The following is a 21,846-nucleotide window of genomic DNA, read 5'->3' as shown; positions in this document are numbered from 1 at the left end:
GTGTTGAGTGAGATTGGTCAGTGGTAAGCTGTTATCTGTTAACACTGTGTTCTCACAACAAATAGCAAACACACTTGCAAATTTGTACCTGACAGCTTCCTTAAGGGACCACCTTTTAAAGGATCGACCCAAATAAATATAAGCCAATTTAATGATAGACATCAAGGATACTATTTTAAAGAAACGATTTTAAACCACAAAAAAAAACAGTGATTCCACCATATACAATTTTTTTCGGGTTTTAACCCAACAACAGAGGTACAGTTAACTATCCATTCACTGCAGAACACAGTAGTAGTCAATGTGTAAACCAAACCATTTAGTTAAGTCTGCACCTGAAATTTGTACATTTATTATTAGTTCCTCATCAAAATATACCCTACATATCTTTACAAGTGTATAATTAACTGAAATACTAACTGAAATACGTACAGTATAATTACAATTATTATCAAATAAAGAAATTTCATTACATAATATAAACAAAGTGGAAGTCACATGCTACCTAGAGCAAATCATGGGTTGATGTTACTGGTAGTTCTGATATCGTTCCTGTAGTGTAGAACCAACAGAACACATTAGCAGACCATAGCAAACAACACATCACAACATTATATTTCAGAGATAATAAAGAAGTAAACAAAACTCATTAGACCTGATTATTGATCCATTAAATGGGTGAAAATAAGAAGGCAACCTTTAGTCGTTGCTAACTCGCAAAAGTTGCTAATAGCCACCAATGATAACAAAAAATCATTGGGAAACAGCAATGTGAGCAGGGATGAGAACTACAGTAATAGATAATTTTATGTGGTCTTAGTGAAACTCCCTACCCGCACCCGCACACAAAAGGTGTAGCCATAATACTCACCTGTATTGAGCCTATCATACCAGCTGCCATGTCTGATATCTGTACAATACACAAACAGAGTGACTACTCTACTAATAGTACATCACGCACATACATGAAGTAGTTTGATTTAAGCATATCATATATATACTCCCCAATGGGTTTAGTGTCAATCTTGTAGTTGTTCCTTCAGAGTCAGCTTGTATGATAATAACAATGTCCTTCCTTAGTACTAATCTGTACTAATTATCTAGTTACTCTACTAACTCATGCATTAAACCATTTGCAGACATGGCCCCTAACACACACATATTGTAAATATAAAATGGAGTGCCCTACAGACACAAATAATGCTGATTCATAAAAAAATATGGTCCACATGCCAGGACATCGCAATGGTGATCACTTATGCTATCACCTTGCAAATACACTTTTTTCATAAAAAGCTTTGTGCAGTCCAACTAATATTATGTCACTCTTACAATAATTGAAGTGTATCAACTATTATTTAGCTCCCTGCCACTACCAATTGAATTACTAGTAACGTACTCTGCCAGTGACTTTGCTGACGTTGTCCTTTATGTTATTGAAATCAGACCGCTGGCCACCTGGGGAAGAGAGACATGAACATGTACAGGTTATATGCTTCTCACTACTTCAGAGGCCGAATAAATCAACTACGTTTAAATATTAAAACAAGACTAGTCTAGCTCATAATTGAATCATCTCTACGTGATGTGATGGGATGTGATTCTACATGAACTATTGAGCTCAGCTCCATATCAGTAATGGAACCCTTTCTAGTCATCATGCACTAATACTAAACAGTGAGTATGGCTCCTACCAAGTACTACCTTATCTCTGTGGTTACCAGTACACCAGACCTTTGATAGTCAAGTGACTAGTATAGACACTGAGAAACAAGCTATGGATGGCCTCATAATATACTGATAACAATGTTAGGTGTAGAGGTTAACATTTCCCAAAAGTCAACTTCCTCTAAAATTTTCCACTCTGCATGGGCAGTTCAAAGGCATCACTAGTGCCATAATTTGAATATGGAACCGCTGCAGACTGTAACAAGTGCATTATAACTTATATATATATATAATGCACTGACCGCAGTGCAATATATAGATATTGCAATAGCTGCGGTTTAGTGCAGCATTGCACAAGTTTTGGCAGCTGAGACCGCTATGACACCTCACCTAATAGGTGGAAGACACTTCACAATTCACTCAAATTCTATTACAGCCTAACATCAAGAGTTCATAATACAAGTAAGGGGGAGAGAGTATCTAACTGGAATACATCCAGGAAATCAAATACATCCAGGAAATCACTGAGTCAAGTAACACATTAAGCATTCACAGAATAAAGGCTTGACCTTATCAACACCAATAAGCACCAATCAACAGTTCTCTATTACCAGAAGAAGTGTTAATTTGATGGTACGCTTAACACAGTGATTTTGTACAGGCTATATTGGAAGCTGGATACTCTCTCCCTTGCTTATATTATGAACTCTTGCTAACATGTAAAAGTCGATTGTGAGGGCCATAAAGTCACCGAATGTCACCAGACCAAACGTCACCAATACATTTACCAAGCAGCCAATGACAATTGAAAAAACCAACGTGGTGGCCACAACTCTAGTCTACGTCAGAGGTCTACATGCATATAAACGTCCTAATATACCTTACTAGTCTATAGCCCAGATTAAAGTGTAGGCCATCTTCAATAATAAGTCAATAAAACTAGTATATTCTAAATAATCCTCACCATCACATTAGATTGTGGCAACCAGTTTTTGTTTTACCACTAGATTCAAGTTTAGCCAGTGTGGACAGTAAGAATTTTACTAGTATTGTTTAGTAATCAGATTTTGTTTACTCAAACCGTCTTCTAGCTGCTTTTTTTCGCTTGAGAGCATCACAGACGATCAAGTGATCACGTACGTATGCTGAGTACTACATGATGAGAGCCGAACAGCAAATGCAGGTTAGTGTTATAGCCCATAACATACTAGCTTTGGTCAAATGCAATGCCTCAGGTGGCTGAGATACTGTAGAGAAAAGTCACTGCAGCATTCCACTCAGTGGCCCACAATCAATGTTAGAAACCTGGCCTTTATAAGAGGTGCAGTTGTCCTGTGAGACTCTCCCCACCTATTAGGTGAGTGGTACATAACAGTTATAAAATGTGCACTCGTACTCTGCTTGTACACTGTATAAACGCACTTGTGTCCATTGTATAACTACTAAATATACTGCCACCTTGTGCCTGCAAACTACTGCTGAAATAGGTACACATACAAGCATAACTTTGCATATTGATAAGATAAGTTTCAACCTTCACAAGTACTACGCCTTCCACAATGGGAATCATCACACTCTAAATCTCTCCACATATGCCCCACATAATGCAGACACACAACACAAGCACTATAACACAGAGCATCACATCTAGAGTTAGCTAAAAAGGCAAACACATGGTTGAAGGCTGGTACTGAAACTTTGCGAATACAAAACCATACAACGAGCTGTGTAAAAGATTTTTCTGTTTTGGCCATGTAAATTTGTTCTTGATGCCAGATATTAGGGATCATGGAGGTTTGGGTTTATCTGGCCAAAAACATCACCCAAAAATTTCACAATACCATCCTGGTACCTTGGCAGTATTGGTATAACCAAGCCCAAAAGTGCATTTAGTTCAATCCTAAATGCTTCCAATAGATTGCTATAACATTTAAAAAAAAATTATTTAGTGGAATATTCTAATGACTGACTAGCTGCCTGCCTGCCTGATGCCTTCAGAATAACTAGATAACAGCTAAGGCTCCGGGCTTGATTTTTTCACTGTTTGATGTCACTTTGTACCGAGATATACCTTTTGGCATACCACGTATGTACAATGCAAGCATCATGGACTTACTTTTGTCCTCCTTTGTTTCCCATTTCTTTTTGCTGATGGCTAAAGGTGTCAATTCGCGGTATTTTCCATGGTAACTGGATTGATTGCAGAGGTGCTTCTCCTACTGTTCTTCGTTTGTAGTACTATAAAACGGGCAGAACATAGCTGAAAGTGAAGTGTAATGGTCACTTTCACTTTCAAGTCAGTAATTGATAGTTGGAGCATGAGAATTATCCATATTTTTTATGGTGACTGGATAGGCGCTTCTCCTACATGCCTGTTCTTCGTTTGTAGCGCTGTGTAACAGGCTGAACATAGCTGAAAGCGAAGCGTAATAGCCACTTCATTTTCAAGTCAGTAATTGATATTTGGGGCACATGTTCAGTCGAAAATATTACCTCTGGTGCCATCCTGCAGTATGTGTGGGTTCACCAGTCATAGTAATGTTACAAAAAAGTAAACAAACAAGTAATTAGGGATTAAATGTCCACTAGTGTATAGGTGACCTCCCTTATTTCTCTACTTTTTTTCTATGATCTCTAATTGAACTTAAAATTCCTTATACTTGTTATTTTAAATTTGACACTCTGAAAGCATGTTTATGAGATCCACACATCCCAACAAACTCTTAATTGCATAATTTGCTTTACAACAAATTATCTACAGCAAACAATACAAAACAAACATATTCATAAGGCTCTCTGAGGGGGGTTGCTTAAAAGCCTTTGTGAGTTTTTGGAAAAAGTAGTTTTCACAAATTCTTGGTAGCTATGAAATCAAACCTTGTCTATTTAATCAAGTTATCAACTAAAACACTTTCACTATTCAACATCTAATGGTGTAACACAATATCCAGAACAACAGCTTGACTTACTTTTTGACTTACTCCTACCGAAATAGTCATCACTTGATATTGATGCAGAGCCTTCAAACTTTGTCATGTTAGCATTGTGTGTCTATAGCAACAATGATAGATGACCATGACGATGAGTGACATCACAACTTACGAATGGGTCTTCTTTGTCACGACCAAAATACTGATCAGACGAAATTGCCTTAGCCCCAGCAAACTTCTCCTGAGCAGATCCTATAAGATGGACAATACATACACAGCTACCATCACTACTGTAGTACGTAGTATACAATATTGTACCAGATATACAAATTTCTAATACACGATGAAATATGCTATCCTGCTACTATACAAACACAAAACTCATGTACGCACACACAGCTACACAATTACAGTTAGACCATACAATGAGCTCTTGTAAGGGAACTTGGTTATATATCACTCAGGTCAAAGAGAACATCGGAGTAAACAATGTGAGACTCCAACTTTTCAAACACACCTTAAGTAGTTAAAGTCTAAGTAGCTAAAGTCTTTGAGCAGGCTGACCTTCAGCACTTGTGCTGTAAAGCATTAATAAATAAAACTAAAATCCTACTGTCTATGAAATTCCTGACTTGCTTATGATTTTCACATATTGTAAGGGTGATCAAAAAAACATGTGAAGTGTGACCACAAAGACTAAACAATTGGGGTAGCCACTCCTGAATCAATACTGGAATATATATATATATTTATCAAGGTGAATTGAGATTACGAGAGGTTTTATGACACATGACCAACCTCCTCCTTAAAAACAGAAGACAACTACTGGCCTATCAATTACACATACAACATATAAGGAAACTCTCCCACTAACAGCACTAGTAAAAGTACCGGTACAGAAAAAACGAGGATACCTGAATGAGAACTATTTCGATTTTTCTATGTATTTAATGTACTTAGAGAATTCCTATGATTTACGTACAAGTGCTTTGGGGAAGTCAGCACTAGCAGGATAAGGCCAATCTCATTAGGCTACAGAAAAAATTCTTTGCGTTCACTAAAATACATACTGTTAGAGTTGGTTTACTGGCAAACTATAAGACAGCTCTTGTATATCTACAACTATAAGCATGATTATCGTGGTCATATTGTAAACAGACCTTTTCCAAATGATTGTCTAAGCACTTATGTGGACGAAGATCAAATGAATAAGAGTGCTAATATTTCCATACAGCACCGAAAGGAAAATGCAGCACTGTTGGTCACGTGCGTAACATTTTTAATCGCCAGAAGTAGCCAATCTGTTTGTTTTATGACCAAACTTGTACTATATAGACACTTACTGATTGTCTGATGGCTGAAAACCGATGTGGTTCAAGTCTACAAAATGAACGCTCTAAACAAAGACGACAGAAAGCACTTTAAACCAGTTAAAACACTGTCATGCTTGTTAGCACTCTGGTGTGGTCTCAAGCTGAATACAGCACTCGGCTTCACCTCGTGCTATATTAGTCTCTCGCCCATGTCCCTGTGCCATATTGTACTCATGGCAGTGCTTTAACTAGTATAAACAGTATCCTTATTATCTAGTGACTCCACAGCTGTTTCACTCTATACTGCAGAGAGCCCACTGTCACAGCAGATGTTTCTACTGTGTGTTTACTGTGGGCAGTTACAATTACATGACTTATTGGGTACCGTGAATAATAAACACACCATAAAATTTCTTACATGCACAACATGTACATCAAAGGGTCTGTTAAACAAGGGTATACTTGTAACTCATGACCACACTATTATATGGTGACCAGTGATAAAGCACCACAAAACTAGAAGCCAATACACTCAGAACGCAATCCAGCAAATACATTCATCCTATCCATTCACATGTGAATTAGAGTCAACAAGCATTAGTTCAATTCGTTGCATACAGCTATAGACAAGTTCGGCAAGTGTTACATCACTGATTGGTAAAAGCTGTGCAGAACTTGAATACCAGCCAGTTTTCCTTACACTGTAGAAAACTAAGAAATATGGACAACTATGTTTAGATACAAAACCTGCACACTTGTCAACCATGTGGCTAAGTGTTGAACCATACAATCTATAAGATACTACCGCATATAGGTCTAGGTTGTGTACCAGCAATAAAGCATTAAGGTTTTATTAGTTTGCAGCATAGTAACTACTTGGTAACACGATACAAATATCAACAGATTAACATAAACCCATACACCTCAAATGTGGTGCCTGCTAAGCCACACACCAAGTATGCATCATTAACGCTGGGTATGGATTACAAGGAATGGCTACCATAACAATGAACTGGCACTCCTACCAACAACCAGATACATAACACTTTCCTCTTCAGTGAGGTGGGCTACGAGTTCCTCTTCATTTACCTTTAATATAGTCAAACAAGGCATCACTATAGCCAGTGCTACATGTTGTCATAATATCATAATGGATTACTGACATGTTAAATACACATGTAGCACACACCCACAATGCACACAGACACAGACATACCCATATACATGCACAGACGCAAACACACAGAGACACACATGCGCACGCACGCACGCACGCACACACACATACATACCATCAGAGTTAGCAGGTGTTTTGTTTCTGTTTCTTTGCTCATAGGATGAAGAGTAATATTTATTAGCTGAAGAAGAAGACTTGCTAGAAGCAGAACTACAAAGGAATGACAACCAAGAGCTCACAAAAAAACACCAAGTAAAGAAAACATACAGAACACAATGGACGTATAGCAGCTTATTGGGAATGACTGGAAATATTGACAGGAAGTTATACACAGATGGCACAAGATAGTGTTGGTGTACGTACTACCTTGTGTCCACAAACTAACATGCTCACACAATAACAATGTAAACCTACTGTATAGAAATATTTCTCAACAGCTGTGGTGATCAGTATGCAACTTTAACTCTCAATTCCAATAACACGTTAATTGTGTATGTAGGCTAAAATAATAATAATAATTTTAGCGAACATGCTTTGGTTCTGCACAATAATAAACAGATCAGTGAAAACCAACAACAATAGTAGCTGTATGCACTAAACCGTGTCCTATGGGGAGGCCCATTAGAAGTGCATGCTATCTTCCTTCAAATATAAGGAAAAATAGAGATCAGCACAATAAAAGAATAAACCAGCACGGCTTAAATTTTTACACATCACATGACAATCTCTCTAGTTCCATCACATATTATTATATGATTTCTGCTAGTTACAAAGCCTATGTTATCATACATACAGCCAACCAAAAAACATCTTATAGTGTAATTGTAAGCATACGAGTGAGAATTCATTAACCCAATCACAACCTACATGTTACTTCATTGTACGACCTGATTTAGCCTATACTTCATGTATTATTAGCAGAGTGAGTGAATCAAATGACATAAGTGAAGTCATTGACAGGGTAGAGCAAAATCAGTAACGGAAAAGGAACCTACAAAGGCAATACTATACTGCACACAGTAATCAGGTTTGGCATGCCAAAAAGCACTTCTCAAAATGCAAGTGACGATTCTTGACTTGGTAAAAGAATTGGGTACAGTCATTTATACTATAGCATTGCATGAATGCAGCAGTGAATGAGAAAGTGAGCGTGAGGGTGAGCCAACATAAAAATCCGTATATTAAAAACTTTGTAGCAACTATCTAGAATTGTTTTGAGCCACCTTAAGTGTAGGCTGTAATTTAGTCACAATATCATCACTTTCTGGTCAGCGGCAAGTCACAAACTTCAATTAGAAATATTACTACAATGTATCCTACAAGTATATCAAGAGACACAATCGTACTTTAAACTAGAGCTGGTGGTTGGCTCATGTACGGCGAAGGCACTATGCTTGCCAAATTGTTGTCGAGAAGAATCAGATGAAGAGGGAGTGTCCCTACTGCTTGACCATGAGTGATCTGTGGAGTACTCCGGAGGATCATACCTAAAATGATGGCATGATACGACATGTTATGATATGTATGACACACTATGACACATAGGATGAACAATGACACGTGTGACGCTCACCATGACACAGTGACACACGCAAAATAGACACAGAAAAACAAACATGTGATAGTGAAACACAAAGTAGTGCACATACACCACGATACAGGATAATGGCAAAAGCAAATGACTCCACCTGCACAACATTCTGACAAGGGACATATGGTAGCTATTAATGTTGTAAACAATTCTAAATTCATCAGTCTAATTAGTGCTAAAATTCATAATCAAAATGTGACAAACTGCCCATAGCACATTACCAACATTTTCAAAACTGTTTAATGGATGCCACACTAGTGAAATATGTAGAGTGAGCAGTGTATATGGTAAACACATCAATTAATATCCCATCATATGTCATTATTTTATCATTTTATAGGTATCAACAGTCCATAATTCTCTAATATCATGAATGATTCCCTGTATGAATCATGTTACTCACTTGCCCACTATCCTAGAAAATATGTGTTACTGTAAACAACTGTACAAGGAAAATCCTTTCCGGGCAGGACTAGTAACCCACAGGATGGATGCCCAAGTCTCATGGATGGATAGAGGTTGTGGAACTCAAAAAGTTCCACACACTACTAAGCAAGACAATTAAGGACATTTTCTTTCCCAGGCCACCAGACCACCACTATACAGAGATGTGTAGATTGAAGTAATGTGAGTAAAGTTTCTTGCTCAAAGAAATGACAACAACAGTAACTGGAGATAACCGATTGAACCTGGAACCCTGTGATATTGCACACACACACACACACACACACACACACACACACACACACACACACACACACACACACACACACACACACACACACACACACACACACACACACACACACACACACACACACACACACACACACACACACACACACACACACACACACACACACACACACACACACACACACACACACACACACACGCACGCACTACACAACACTCACCCACTACTATCATAATGAGAAGTGTAACTATCAGATCTGTAGAGAGAACAATATAACACATGACCACACACACGCACGTATGCATGCACGCACGCACACACACACAAGGATGAATACAACAAGGAACGTTTCTACATGTACCTTCACTTTAAACTGAACAAGTTTTGTAAACTATTGCCCCAAGTATGTGGTGTTATCATTCTAAGAAGCCTTACTATCACCTACCTATCATAATATGATCCAGGACCCTTGCTTCTTGATGAAGAGGTCTTGACGGGAGCCACTTGGTCAATGACATTCATACTACCGGCAGCTGAGTGACTCTGGTGTGACCTAGAATAGCAGAAACTTGTCATTATTTGTTACATCAAAAGAGACCTTCACGCTTTGATACAATTCACTTGCCATACCGTAAGTATGTACAGAAATCAGGAAATCTCTCTATTTAAGGACACTGTCCCAGAATAGAGGGGTTTCACTCCACAATACAGCTTGTAGTAAGCAAAAAGGTTGAATACGAGATTGGTTCAGAACAATGAATAGTTTTAAGTCACTTGCCTAGCAAACATCAAGCCACTAACAAGCTATTATAATGATAATGTTATGTACATGGTACACAGTGTGTAGTACATGGTGTACACAAAATGTTACGGTCTAATGGTGTCATGCATAACTGGCAGAAGCCAACACAATAGCCACCAAAAACACTTCTTGAAATCTGCCACTGTTTACTTTCCTCTATGCAGCTACCTGACTTGTGAGATAAACATCCTATAATCAAAAGCATAAATATTGTAAAAGATTCAGTTCAAAGACTATATATTTGAAAATAGCCATGACTAGCTGTTACATTGTGTTCCAGTACACTAAAGATGTACACTATACGTGTACAGTTTACCTGACCCCTTGTTTATCCAAAATTAAAATGACTGTTCAATTTTACAGGAGGTGTATGTTCTATCAGATGCAGCTCTGTATGATACGCAATGAACAGGTTACAATTATTTTGAACAATTCACTTGTCTATTGGGGTTTGGATAACTGAGGGTTTACTGTACTCTCAGTATACAATGTTCCCCCTGCCATTCTGCTTGTAGCAGTAGTATACAGGACTTACCCAGCAAATCCTATACCAATGCCCATCCCTAGACGCTCAATGTCAGCAGCTTTCTTGTGGTCCAGGTTTCTTCTCTGTCCTCCATCACCACCATAGTCAAACCTTGATGATCTGAGGGGGAAAACAACATATTGTTTACCAGTCCTGTGTACTATACAGTATGCTGAGTAAGGATTATAGGTTGTCAACAAACATATCAAAGTTGTTGGTGAAATTGTTATCCTTCAATTATAGGGGATTCCAGGAGTTTACAAGAAGCTACATAATAACTAATATACACAAAATATTTTGCAGCTTGAAGAGAGTGAGTGTCTTAAAATTTTCATTCAGAAACAATCGTTACAGAAGGTTTAATTGAAGGCTGGAGGTTTGTTACTAGTGACTCACCAATAAATTATTGATAAGAAAGTATGCTAAAATAGAATGCTGTGATTTGTTCTACAAGTCGTAGTTTTAAAGTTCCAATCTGGAGATCCAACATAACCCGGATGCTCAGACATTTTACGGACATGGAGAGTATGCATGTTAGTATACGACTTCTCATAAATTCCTGGAATCCCCTATTGTCAAATCAGAATCCAACTAAACAGTTTCTTTTTTAAAATGTGAATTTTTCATCTGTAAAAAAGCTTCTTGGGTACAGTAATAAACAGTATATAGTTTCCTGTACTGTTTCACAATATGGTTGGTCTCAATAACCCCAGTCTCATGACTCTTACTTAGTCACTGGTGGTAGAGAACATTACAGAGAAAGTGGTTTCAAACACCAGGTCTCACATAAATATCTGGTCCAGTCATAGTTTCTAACAATTTTGGAATGCCAAAGTGGAAAAGTGTTGTAAGAAGAGCGCGCAGCATGGATAAATTGAAAATAGGATCTCTTATCAAACAGTACAGCAGTACTGTTAAGTAGGGTTCCCATAGCACCGCTAAAAATGCTACATCTAAAAACCGCCATAGAATATCATATGGGACGAAAATCACCTTTACCGAATAGTCTAACTCCATTAAACATCAAATACAACATTAGAAACAAGAAAACACTTACAGGTGATATAGAATCTTTTTAAAAATCGCCAAAACTCAAATTTCTATCCACCTGCCTAGGCCAGTCACAAACAAAGTAGTGCATGGCCACTATTTTATGCCACAACAACAACAAACTCAAGGGTGGGATGTGCTTTTTGTCATTCCGACGAATGTCTGCCTTATACGCTTTGCTATTCCTTTTATCTTCAATTAAATGGTCGTCTTCTTCAGCCAGGAAACCATACCAAGGCATTAATTTTCCATATCGACAATTTCCTTTAAGGAGTGCATTTGGACACATTTGAGGCGTTTAAAAGACTGTGTAGTATCCTTGGTAGTAACAGGTATAAAACGATTGCAATGGGCCATGCCCCCTTAAATGATCAGAACACACCACCACACCTCTAATGATCAGTGCTGAGGCCATGCCCAACAATGATCTAGCTCCATAGAAACAAGGTAATACACCACCCAGCTTAATCTACTGTATAGCTGAGTAGCGAGATTGAGATACTCCAATACAGCAGTCACAACAGCAATTGTACTTGTAGCTATGCTCTAACAAACTAGTGCAATAAAAATTAATGAAGTACAGTTCCAGTGATAAAAAGTAGTGAAACAAGAAATAACGGTAGCTATGAGGGAAAATCCCTACTTGGCATTATAGAATTCCTACTATGAAACATGCTGATTTAAGGATTTTTCCACATCGCTACAATGTGAAGTAGGAATTTTCCTACCACCACTTCTTTTTATCGCTCGAACCCTAATTTTTTATTGCACTAGTATAAACACTGGTTGTGTTAGTGGCAGGGGAATAGTGCTTGAAACAATAAATGCATGAACCATAACTTGAGTCAATGCAGTACAGCCACTGTTACACACTGTTGTTACATGCAACTAAAACGACTAGCTACTCCAAGAGGACTGACTTGAATTCTGCTTCTTGTTGCTGCAGGAGCTGTTCCTGATCTACACGTTGTTTCTCTTCCTTCTCCAGTTGGGTCTCTATCTCTGAGAAACTCTTGTCAAGTTTCTTAGCACCGAGTCCTTTACGCCCTCCCAGCTAAATTACACACATATACACTAAACACATAAGCTTCTTGTCTGTGTGTTTAGCAGTGACCCCCTGTATGTTTGTGACCCCATGCATTTGCATATGTGACCTTTGAATATGTCACTTTGCAATGCAACATCCAGGCTTGGGGTCAAATACATGTATTTAAATACTATTTGTATTGGTATTTGTATTTTGAAGTTTTGAAACAACATATATTTGTACTTAAATACTTTGTGTTGTGTAAAAACTAAAAATACTTTCTGCAAATATTGCTTGGAAGAGAATCTGTATGACCTAATCTAATTTTATTCTGTTGGAAGATGATCTCTGTGACCTAATGACCCTTAATCTATCAAAACAGTGGTGTGTACTACTGGGTGGTTGTGTAACGTGTAGTTCAGATCAAAGAATCAAAGCACAGAAGTATTTTTAAAAGTATTTGTATTTGTACTTGAAATACATCAGTATTTGTATTTCATGCTTTCATGGTATTTGTATTTAAATATTTTTCAAAGTATTTGACCCCAAGCCTGGCAACACCTTGTGTTTTTGCCTCCCAAAAGTAACACAGGCAATCTTGAAAGAAACAGAAGCCAGGCTGAACACATCTCGATGAGGCCAACTGTAGTAATGAAACCATGGCTACAGTACCTACAGTATGTATGCCTGGATGTACTCACTCCTTTAGCAGCAGCTGGTTTTCTTTTCGATATAATGGAGGACTTCATTTCTACACACACAAAGAAGAGAAATTACTGACATGTACACACAACTTCTCTAATAGAACACACATTAACCTGACGAGTCAATAATGTAAATTACACACACAACACACACACACAACACACCTGGTCGTGATATGGACACAGGAGCTTTAGTATCAATAGGAGAGATGTTATCCACATTGGGTTGTCTACTAGTATCACCAGCTGAACAACGCACAAGTAATGTACACAACAACAACACAACTGAACAACTTACCATCACTGGGACCACTCTCACTTAACCTCATCCCTGCCATATTGTCACTAACTGTAATATACAAACAATCAGAAGCCAATAAACACTGTGGTGTCTACTGGGTTTAACAAATGTGACCAGATTTGCAAGAATCCCATATGTTAGTGCATTCATTTTATTACACTTTTCTATATCTAGATAACCAAAGGAATGGCCAAGCGAAGTTTCAGCTTTTGAAGCCAAGAACTTTCAAAGTTACAGTGCTACAAAGTGGCAAGTGACAATATGGAAAACAAACTACAGGCGCGTAATAAATGGTCATAACTTTCGAATGCAGCCCTCTACCAAGATGCAACTTTCACCATCGGATTCTTCATTAACAGGCGAATTCATTGCTGGGTAAGTTTTGTCTTCCAGGCCTTTCTTACTAGCTGGGTGAAGGCGAAAACGTGAGAAAAAAATGATGACAAACTACTTGTCAAACTACACTCATATCTTCTCTCACCTTAGGAGTACTGACACGAAATGAAGATTTTTGAACTCCTCTTACTTTGGGGATCACGATGCTACCATAGTTTTTGCTGTTATCACCTTCCTTAGCAAGCACTCAAAAAATTTACGGATTTTTTTTTTTTTGATTTTACCCATTGCGTTTATTGCATTCTACTGTAAAATTAGGCTTGTGCTAACATATGGGATTCTTGCATATCCGGTCACAAATTATACACTGACAAAACATCACAAACCACACATGCATGCAAGCACTTTCATTATTGCCCCCAAACACATGTAAACCACAACTTTTATAGTACTGTTGATTTCACACTACTGAAATAACATGGCCACAACCTTTCAGTATGGACTGTATTATTGCATTTGTTTTTGTATAAGTAATCCCCAATGATTAACCAAGTAGATGGCTTTGAAGCTTGTTTTTACTATATAGCATTGTTTAGCTTTCCCTGCATGTCATATACAGAACTAATAACTACAGAGCACCTCTAAATGTGACCAGATTTGACAAAACCAGGCTTCCACACACATCCAATTTGTAACTTTAAACTAAAGGCACATAACTCAATGTAGGAGTAAGCTATCACTTTCAAATTTTGACCTTTTATTTCATAATGCAATGAAAGACTTTTGTGAAAATTTTAGGTCAATAGCATACTGCGTGATCACTGGCTAAAGTCGAAGAATTGGATGTATGTGGAAGCCTGGTTTTGTCAAATCCAGTCACAAATATTGATTTCAAGCCACTCACTCCATGAGTTTTAATCACAACCACAAAAGATTAATACATAACTGTGTACTACTGGTTGCACTATTATATGCCTCGATGCACACATACATACCTTGGCTAACAGAAGATTGATTTGAAAACAAGCCACTTGATACTTGCTGCTGCTGCTGTTGTCCACTGACCACTGAAAAGAAATCTTCTTCCTTCTGTTCAGCAGGAGCAGACCCAGTCTCAATATCCAGCTACATAGACCACAGCAGCTAATATGACCCAGCTGGCTGTAGCATCAAGCATACCTTTGTGCCGTACATCTTCTGAGTAACCGCTGCCTGATTAGCTATTTTCTCTCTGTACAACTGTGCAGCTCGACTAAAGTTATAAGAAAGATTTCTGTCAAGTGCGTACATGTACACACACACACACACACACAACTACACAGTACATACAGGCACAATATACAACACACAAACCTGTTATACTTAGCTGCAGCATCTTTAGTATTACAACCATGTTGACGAAAAAATATATTCTGCAAAATATCAATCACATTAATCATACACACAACACAACACAAGCACAACCAACAAGCAATGTATACTGAAGAAGACTCTATTAGCCAGCCATTGTAAGACTACTAGAGTGACCTTGTCGCACACTTTCTAAGGGATTCATATTGTATTGCTCCAGACATAATATCTTCACATTTACATGATAACATTTACAATTGAAAATTGAATTTATAGTGTTACATGTATCTTAACTAAAGGTGGATCGATACCAATACCAGTAGTGCTGATACCAGTGGTATCAGTATTGGATCGGTATTGGATCGGCATCGGTAATACAAGGTACAGATACCACCAGTAGACACTCATCACTTTTATTAAACCATCTCTAGCTAAATTTCCAGTAGCAAATAACTTAGTTGGGCTAACAAAGTAACAAAGCCTTTGTTACTCTTATCCAAGCATTGCTACAATTGCTCTGTGTGTATTCTAATATATTAGAGCATGTGAATCCTTTGTAATTAAATGACAGTGCAGTTGTTCCTCAAAGAAATTAGTTTATGACCACTTGGCTTAGCTTGCTTTTTCAAGAAAAGGTTTGGTTGCAAGGCTACAAACAAACACTGTAGAATTATCAACCACCCACACAATTAATTACCTAGTCAATAAGCTTACAAGAAAACCACCTCAAATCAAACAATTAGTGATGTTTATCATGTTTAGCTGTTTATACAATGAATATTTTGAAATTTGATTGAACTGAAATCAATCAAACTGCACAATTACTGTGATATTTAAATAGCTAGCTATGTATCACAACAGCGAAATTTCTATACTAAACTTGTCTAGGCTTCAATGCTTAGTATCAGTATCAGCATTGGCAGATAATTTCAGTGCAAATACTTGTATCAGAAGTATCAGTAAAAAGTGGTACCCTTAAGCCCGCATAATCCAGAAAGCTGGATTTAAACTTAATAAATACGCATGCCTTGCACAAAGCGTTGTAACTTTCAAAGCGTCCATCCTATGGCTATGCAATTTACATCATTCTACTCGTGATGTAACAAGGATTAAAATGATACCTAGGGTTTTACCCTATCGCTAAACGGTGAGGCCAAAATTAGCCATGAAAATAACTTTTCGGTAAGGAAACATGCAAATATCTTTATATAAAATAGTCGACAACTTGATGGTAGTTGCTTCTACCACCTTGCAACAACTTCCATTCGATTTCATGAAATTTTCTATCAGGCCATATATGACTCACATGAGTAATAGTATAGCAGCACAACTAAAAAATTGTGCACTTTTTCATAAAACCATGAAACTTTCCACATAAATAGTAGTCCTCAATACATGTATTTTCAGATGTAGTGCCATCGCTGATTTGACCTTTGGTGACCTTTATGGCCATTTTAATACAGAAAATTGATCATTTTTGTCTTTAACTCCCTGAGGCACTAATTAACTTGTTAAAGCATGGTACCAAAAGAAACGTTTTGTTGATAGAAACAACTTGGTTTTTATTTGAAGTCAATAGGTGAATTCATTCTTAAGGTTATGAATATTTTTATTAGCTGCAAAAATTTGATAAATTTATGCATAATTATCTGCCTACAGGTAATTCACACCTTAAGGGCAGGTAAATTTATCCAATTTTGCAACTAGTAAATATGATCATAATTTTGTAATCAAATCACCAATTGACTTCAAATAAAAACTACTATCAACAAGATCTTTTGTTTGATAACAAGTTAATTAGTGCCTCAGGGAGTTAAAGACAAAAATGATCAATTTTCTGTACAAAAATGGCTGTAAAGTAGCAATGGCACTATATCTAAAAATGCATGTCATGAGGAGTACTATTTATGTGGAAAGTTTTGTGGTTTTATGAAAATGTGCACAATATTGCCAATTTTGGGGGCTACGCCGCTATACTATAAACCCACAATCAAAATTAAACACATGGCAAGAATTTTGAAACACGGAGATGCGACTCATCGCTGTTCATCACTTCATAACAAGTAAGTCACTGTAGTTACAGTGTTCATTTAACCTTCTCCAAGTAGCCCAGTGAGCACACTTTTAATCTATGTGCATTTGTAGGCTGTAACAATTAAGTTACCCCACCTAGTGTCGCCATGTGTGCCCATATTGTGTAAACACGCAATTCCAAAAAGTTCTCTGCGGGTTTAAGGGTTAAAAGCTCTTTTATCAATGACTTCCACAGGTAAACATTCATGTATCTGTGATGTATGCACTTGCCATCTCTCAACAACATAAAGACATCACATGACATAATTTACATCATTTGATATCACATGACATCACAATACTGTGATGACATCACTTACTGCTGGTCCATTGCCTCCAACTTGCATGCTACGTAGTTGTACCCATGACCATGAGTCCAGTTGGGTGGACCTACAGTGAATAGAACACTGTGTATTACTTGCTCACAGACATACACAACGACACTGCCAGTGCCTAAGTGCCTAGCTAGGTACACCATCACATCTATCCAGGGCTCACTGGCACAGTGAGCTAGTTACCCACAGAAGGCTGTACCATGTCTCACAGGTGAAAGTGTGAGCACCCAAAGGACCACGTGAACCTCACCAATTATGTGAGACATGGATGGTTGATGTTTGCTTTCCTAGGTACCCTTTCACCCTTAAACCAGAAAACTGGCCCAAATATGCATACCTTGCACAAAGCGCTGTAACATTCAAGGCATCCATCCTATGGCTACGCAATTTACGTTATTCTACTTGTGATGTAACAAGGGTTAAAATGATACCAAGAGTTTTTCCCTAATGCTAAACGAGGTCAAAACTAGCGATGTAAATAATTTTTTGACAAGGAAACCCTTCACATACTATATAGAGGGAAACTTTGGCAGGGGTAAATTTTGGTGAATAGCAAGCTAAATTGTATTTGGCGAAATAACATTGGCGAATCCAAGCTCAGTGTTTAGCTAAAGGTGCTTATCTGAGGCGCTACAAGTACTTAGTGGGTTAAAACTTGTAGCAAATCACCAAATTCACCAAAATTTCCCCTGCCAAAGTTTCCCTCTAGACGGTACCTTTATGAAATGATCCATAACTCAATGGTGGTTGCTCCTATCAACAGTTCCATTCATTTCACCATAAAATTTTCTATCAGGCCATATATGACTCAAGTGAGTAAACTCACAATCAAAATTAAATACGTGGCAAGAATTTTGAAACACGGCAATGCAACTTACTGTTGTTCATTGCTTCATAACAAGTGAGCCGCTGTAGTTTCAGTATTCATTTAACCTTCTCCAAGTATCCCAGTGAACGGACTTTTGATCAATATATAACTTTAGGCTATAAGAATTAAGTTACCCCACCTAACATTCATTCCCCCAAAAGTTCTTGGCGGGTTTAAGGGTTAAAACATTTTTCCTGGAAACAACAGCAACACATATGCATGCGTACACTACACTACACACACACAATATCACCTGACAAAAGACAGATGTACTCCTAATGATCGATGTGTAGCAGAACAGTCCATACACAGAAACACTCCATAAGTCACAGATGCCCATGTGGGGTTCATAGCATTACAATCAAAACATAACTACAACAAAACAAGGTCTCAGTCGATATACTACAGTATACAACAAAATGATTGTTACAGAACAAAAGGGCTGAGAGTGGACACACACACATGGTAGTTTCAAATGAAACATTTCCTGATGTATGTATCTATTGTGCAATAATTCATGAAGGATTTGATTACCTGGGTGTGGGGCTTCAGGATAAGTGCACTATCATACAGTACAATAGTACTGTATAGTAGGGACCACAAAGGAGTAGGCGTGGCCCATAAAATAACATCACCTGAAAACCAACCTTGATTTTCCCTGATGACGATGAGGCAGTATTGGTTAGGTAAAACTAAGCCCAAATAAGCTTTCAGATCAACCTGAAACACTTTCAACAAGTTGCTAGGGAAATTTTTTTTAAATATTTATTTAACGGAATTTTCTACTGACTGAGTAACTGATGCCTTCAGACAAGCGTAACTCAATAACGGCTAAGGCAACGGGCTTGATTTTTTCACTGTTCGATGTTGCTTCGGCCCAAGAGGTGCCTTTTGGCATACCGCAGTACGTACAATGTATTCTTCATGGACTTACCACTGTCCTCCTTTGTGTCCCATTCATCTTTGCTGACAGCAAAAAGTATCAATTTGGCGGAAGCATGTGATGGCTTCCCTTCATAACGGAAATCGTCCATATTTGTCATAGTGGCTATTTTGATTGCAGAGGTGCTTTTCAAACAGTTCTTGATTCGTACTGCTGTGTATCAGGCCGACAACAAAGCGTAATGGATACTTCACTTTTCAGATGATAATGATATAACCGGGGCGCGCAGCACCATTTCTTTCTTTCGGTATGCGGGGATTTCAGAGGAGCTTTTCGAACAGTTCTTGATTCGAAACGCTGTGTAACAGGTTGAACATAGCTGACAATGAAGCGCCATGGATACTTCACTTTTCAGACGATAATTGATATAGCTGGGGTGCTGGCACCATTTCAGATGCGGTATGCGTGGGTTTACCAGTCATGATAATCATTTACAAAAAAAGTTAACAAACAAGTACACAAAAATTTTTGGAATTTTCAACTAGGGTAGGGCATTGATAAAAAGTACTGAAACAAGTTGGAGTACTGTAGAGTCGGGTTGTTAAGCACATGTATCTATTAAACGCATATTATTTGCTAAGCACATACACATTTCTTGTAATTAACCATGGATGATAAGCGCACATGGCAAAATGCAACGATAAAGCCACACACAGCAAGAAATGACAAGAAAGTACTGAAAAATTAATGTCTCCTCAAACGCTTACATCTCCCTTAAGGTCTCTCTTCACTATGTATACAGCAAATCAGCCATCTGGATAGTGATAATCTCATTCATCACGAAGAATTTTAACCCAGAAATGGAGTCAAATATCCTTACATACTGGTGTGGTGACCGGCACAAACTATTAACTACTCTATTACAATGTAGTGATTCTGTGTTACACGCACCATAATTATTTATTAGGCGCCTAACAGATAGTATGATTTTTACAAAAAGTTTTCTCCAAAAATTATAAGCGCATGCGCTTAACAACCTGACTTTACGGTATAGTCCATGATATTAAATCACAGTAAAACAATAAGAAGCGTTATATCCCTACTGTGCATTTCCGTTATGGTATATTGAGCACAGCAGGGATATAACACTTCTTATTGTTTTACTGTGATTTAATACCATGCACTACTCCAGCTTGTTTCAGTACTTTTTATCGATGTGCTATGTCCCTACTCTAGTTGAAAATTCCTTTGTGTACTTGTATTGTTAAATGCGACAAATTAAGCTGCAGCAAAGCCAGCATTCTACTTAATACATACAATACATTAATAGATTAATCTACCACCTAAAAAGGTATCAATTACACAGTCTACATCACCAAATTAAATTAGGCTTTCATACTAGGCATAACGTGGTCTCAAGCAAATACATCTACTGTAACATTGCTAAGCCTCCCCTGTACGTAATAAAAGTAAAGCCATACTCCTTGTTGGAGTACAAAAACAATAAAAACAACAACAAAAAACTACCAAAAATAACATTAAAACACAGTAAATACACATTAGAAGTGAAGCCTTGAGTCATTATAAAAGTTGGTGAATGAAGTTTGCTCCTTAATAATGTCAGGTACTGCATTCCACCAATGGGTATGGGTGGCCTGGCGGCGAAATTTCTGCTGGTAAGAGGTAGTTTTGTTGGGTATGGCAGGGAACTGAATTAAGCACCCAACTACTTGTCATGTTTAAGCCACAAAATTGGAAACAGCTTGATCAATCTGACTCATTTTGACGTCAGTGGATAAGCTGGTAAACCAACAACAGCTAATGGCTCATAAACTCCTTGGCAATATGTGCATGTATTTCCATTAAATTTGCCACTGGTGAAATAACATGCAATGCTGAATACGTCCACCTTAGTTTGTTACAAGGTTTCACTATCACTTTAACCACAATCGAGGACCACAATAACTAACACCAGAATACTGGGGGTTCTTATAACTCTCTTTGATAGCAGTATTAGTCTCGTGGCGATATTTAAACAGCAATTCCAACAATGTAAACATTTCAACTCACTTTGTTAGGCCCAAGAGCACGCAACTTCTTAAAAACCTGAGAAATCTCTTGTTTAGTTGGCTCCGACATTGCGACATGGACTTTGTGGCAATCCAACTCCAAATAAATAAATTCGTGCCGTTAATTAGAATAAACAATGAAAATA

At 37.7% G+C, this 21,846-nt stretch overlaps 1 protein-coding gene across 1 annotated transcript; it reads right to left on the bottom strand.

The window, feature by feature from the left end:
• Positions 1-336: 336 nt before the first annotated feature.
• On the bottom strand, positions 337-21,846 carry LOC136261372 (ADP-ribosylation factor GTPase-activating protein 2-like). The gene is made up of 20 exons (XM_066055367.1): positions 21,702-21,846; positions 19,002-19,120; positions 17,866-17,935; positions 15,476-15,534; positions 15,302-15,374; positions 15,118-15,247; positions 13,784-13,834; positions 13,651-13,731; positions 13,483-13,532; positions 12,675-12,808; positions 10,714-10,824; positions 9,822-9,929; positions 9,597-9,632; positions 8,435-8,575; positions 7,204-7,298; positions 4,771-4,850; positions 4,638-4,719; positions 1,400-1,458; positions 872-910; positions 337-552 (listed from the first exon to the last, which is right to left on the bottom strand). Exons 1-20 carry the CDS (start codon positions 21,768-21,770, stop codon positions 529-531), a joined length of 1,611 nt encoding a protein of 536 aa, XP_065911439.1. The 5' UTR covers positions 21,771-21,846; the 3' UTR covers positions 337-528.

The sequence above is a fragment of the Dysidea avara genome, chromosome 7, assembly GCF_963678975.1.
Source record: "Dysidea avara chromosome 7, odDysAvar1.4, whole genome shotgun sequence".
Taxonomy (NCBI): domain Eukaryota; kingdom Metazoa; phylum Porifera; class Demospongiae; order Dictyoceratida; family Dysideidae; genus Dysidea; species Dysidea avara.
The sequence above is the reverse complement of the archived record's forward strand: the minus strand, read 5'-3'. Positions and strand labels throughout refer to the sequence as shown.

Excerpts from the sequence above, each read along its gene's own strand:
- LOC136261372 (XM_066055367.1), bottom strand. The coding sequence starts at position 21,770 with ATGTCGGAGCCAACTAAACAAGAGATTTCTCAGGTTTTTAAGAAGTTG. Across the intron at positions 4,720-4,770 it reads GTGACAAAGAAGACCCATTC|ACACACAATGCTAACATGAC; the intron begins GTAAGTTGTGAT and ends TTGTTGCTATAG. Across the intron at positions 553-871 it reads GTATGATAGGCTCAATACAG|GAACGATATCAGAACTACCA; the intron begins GTGAGTATTATG and ends TCTACACTACAG.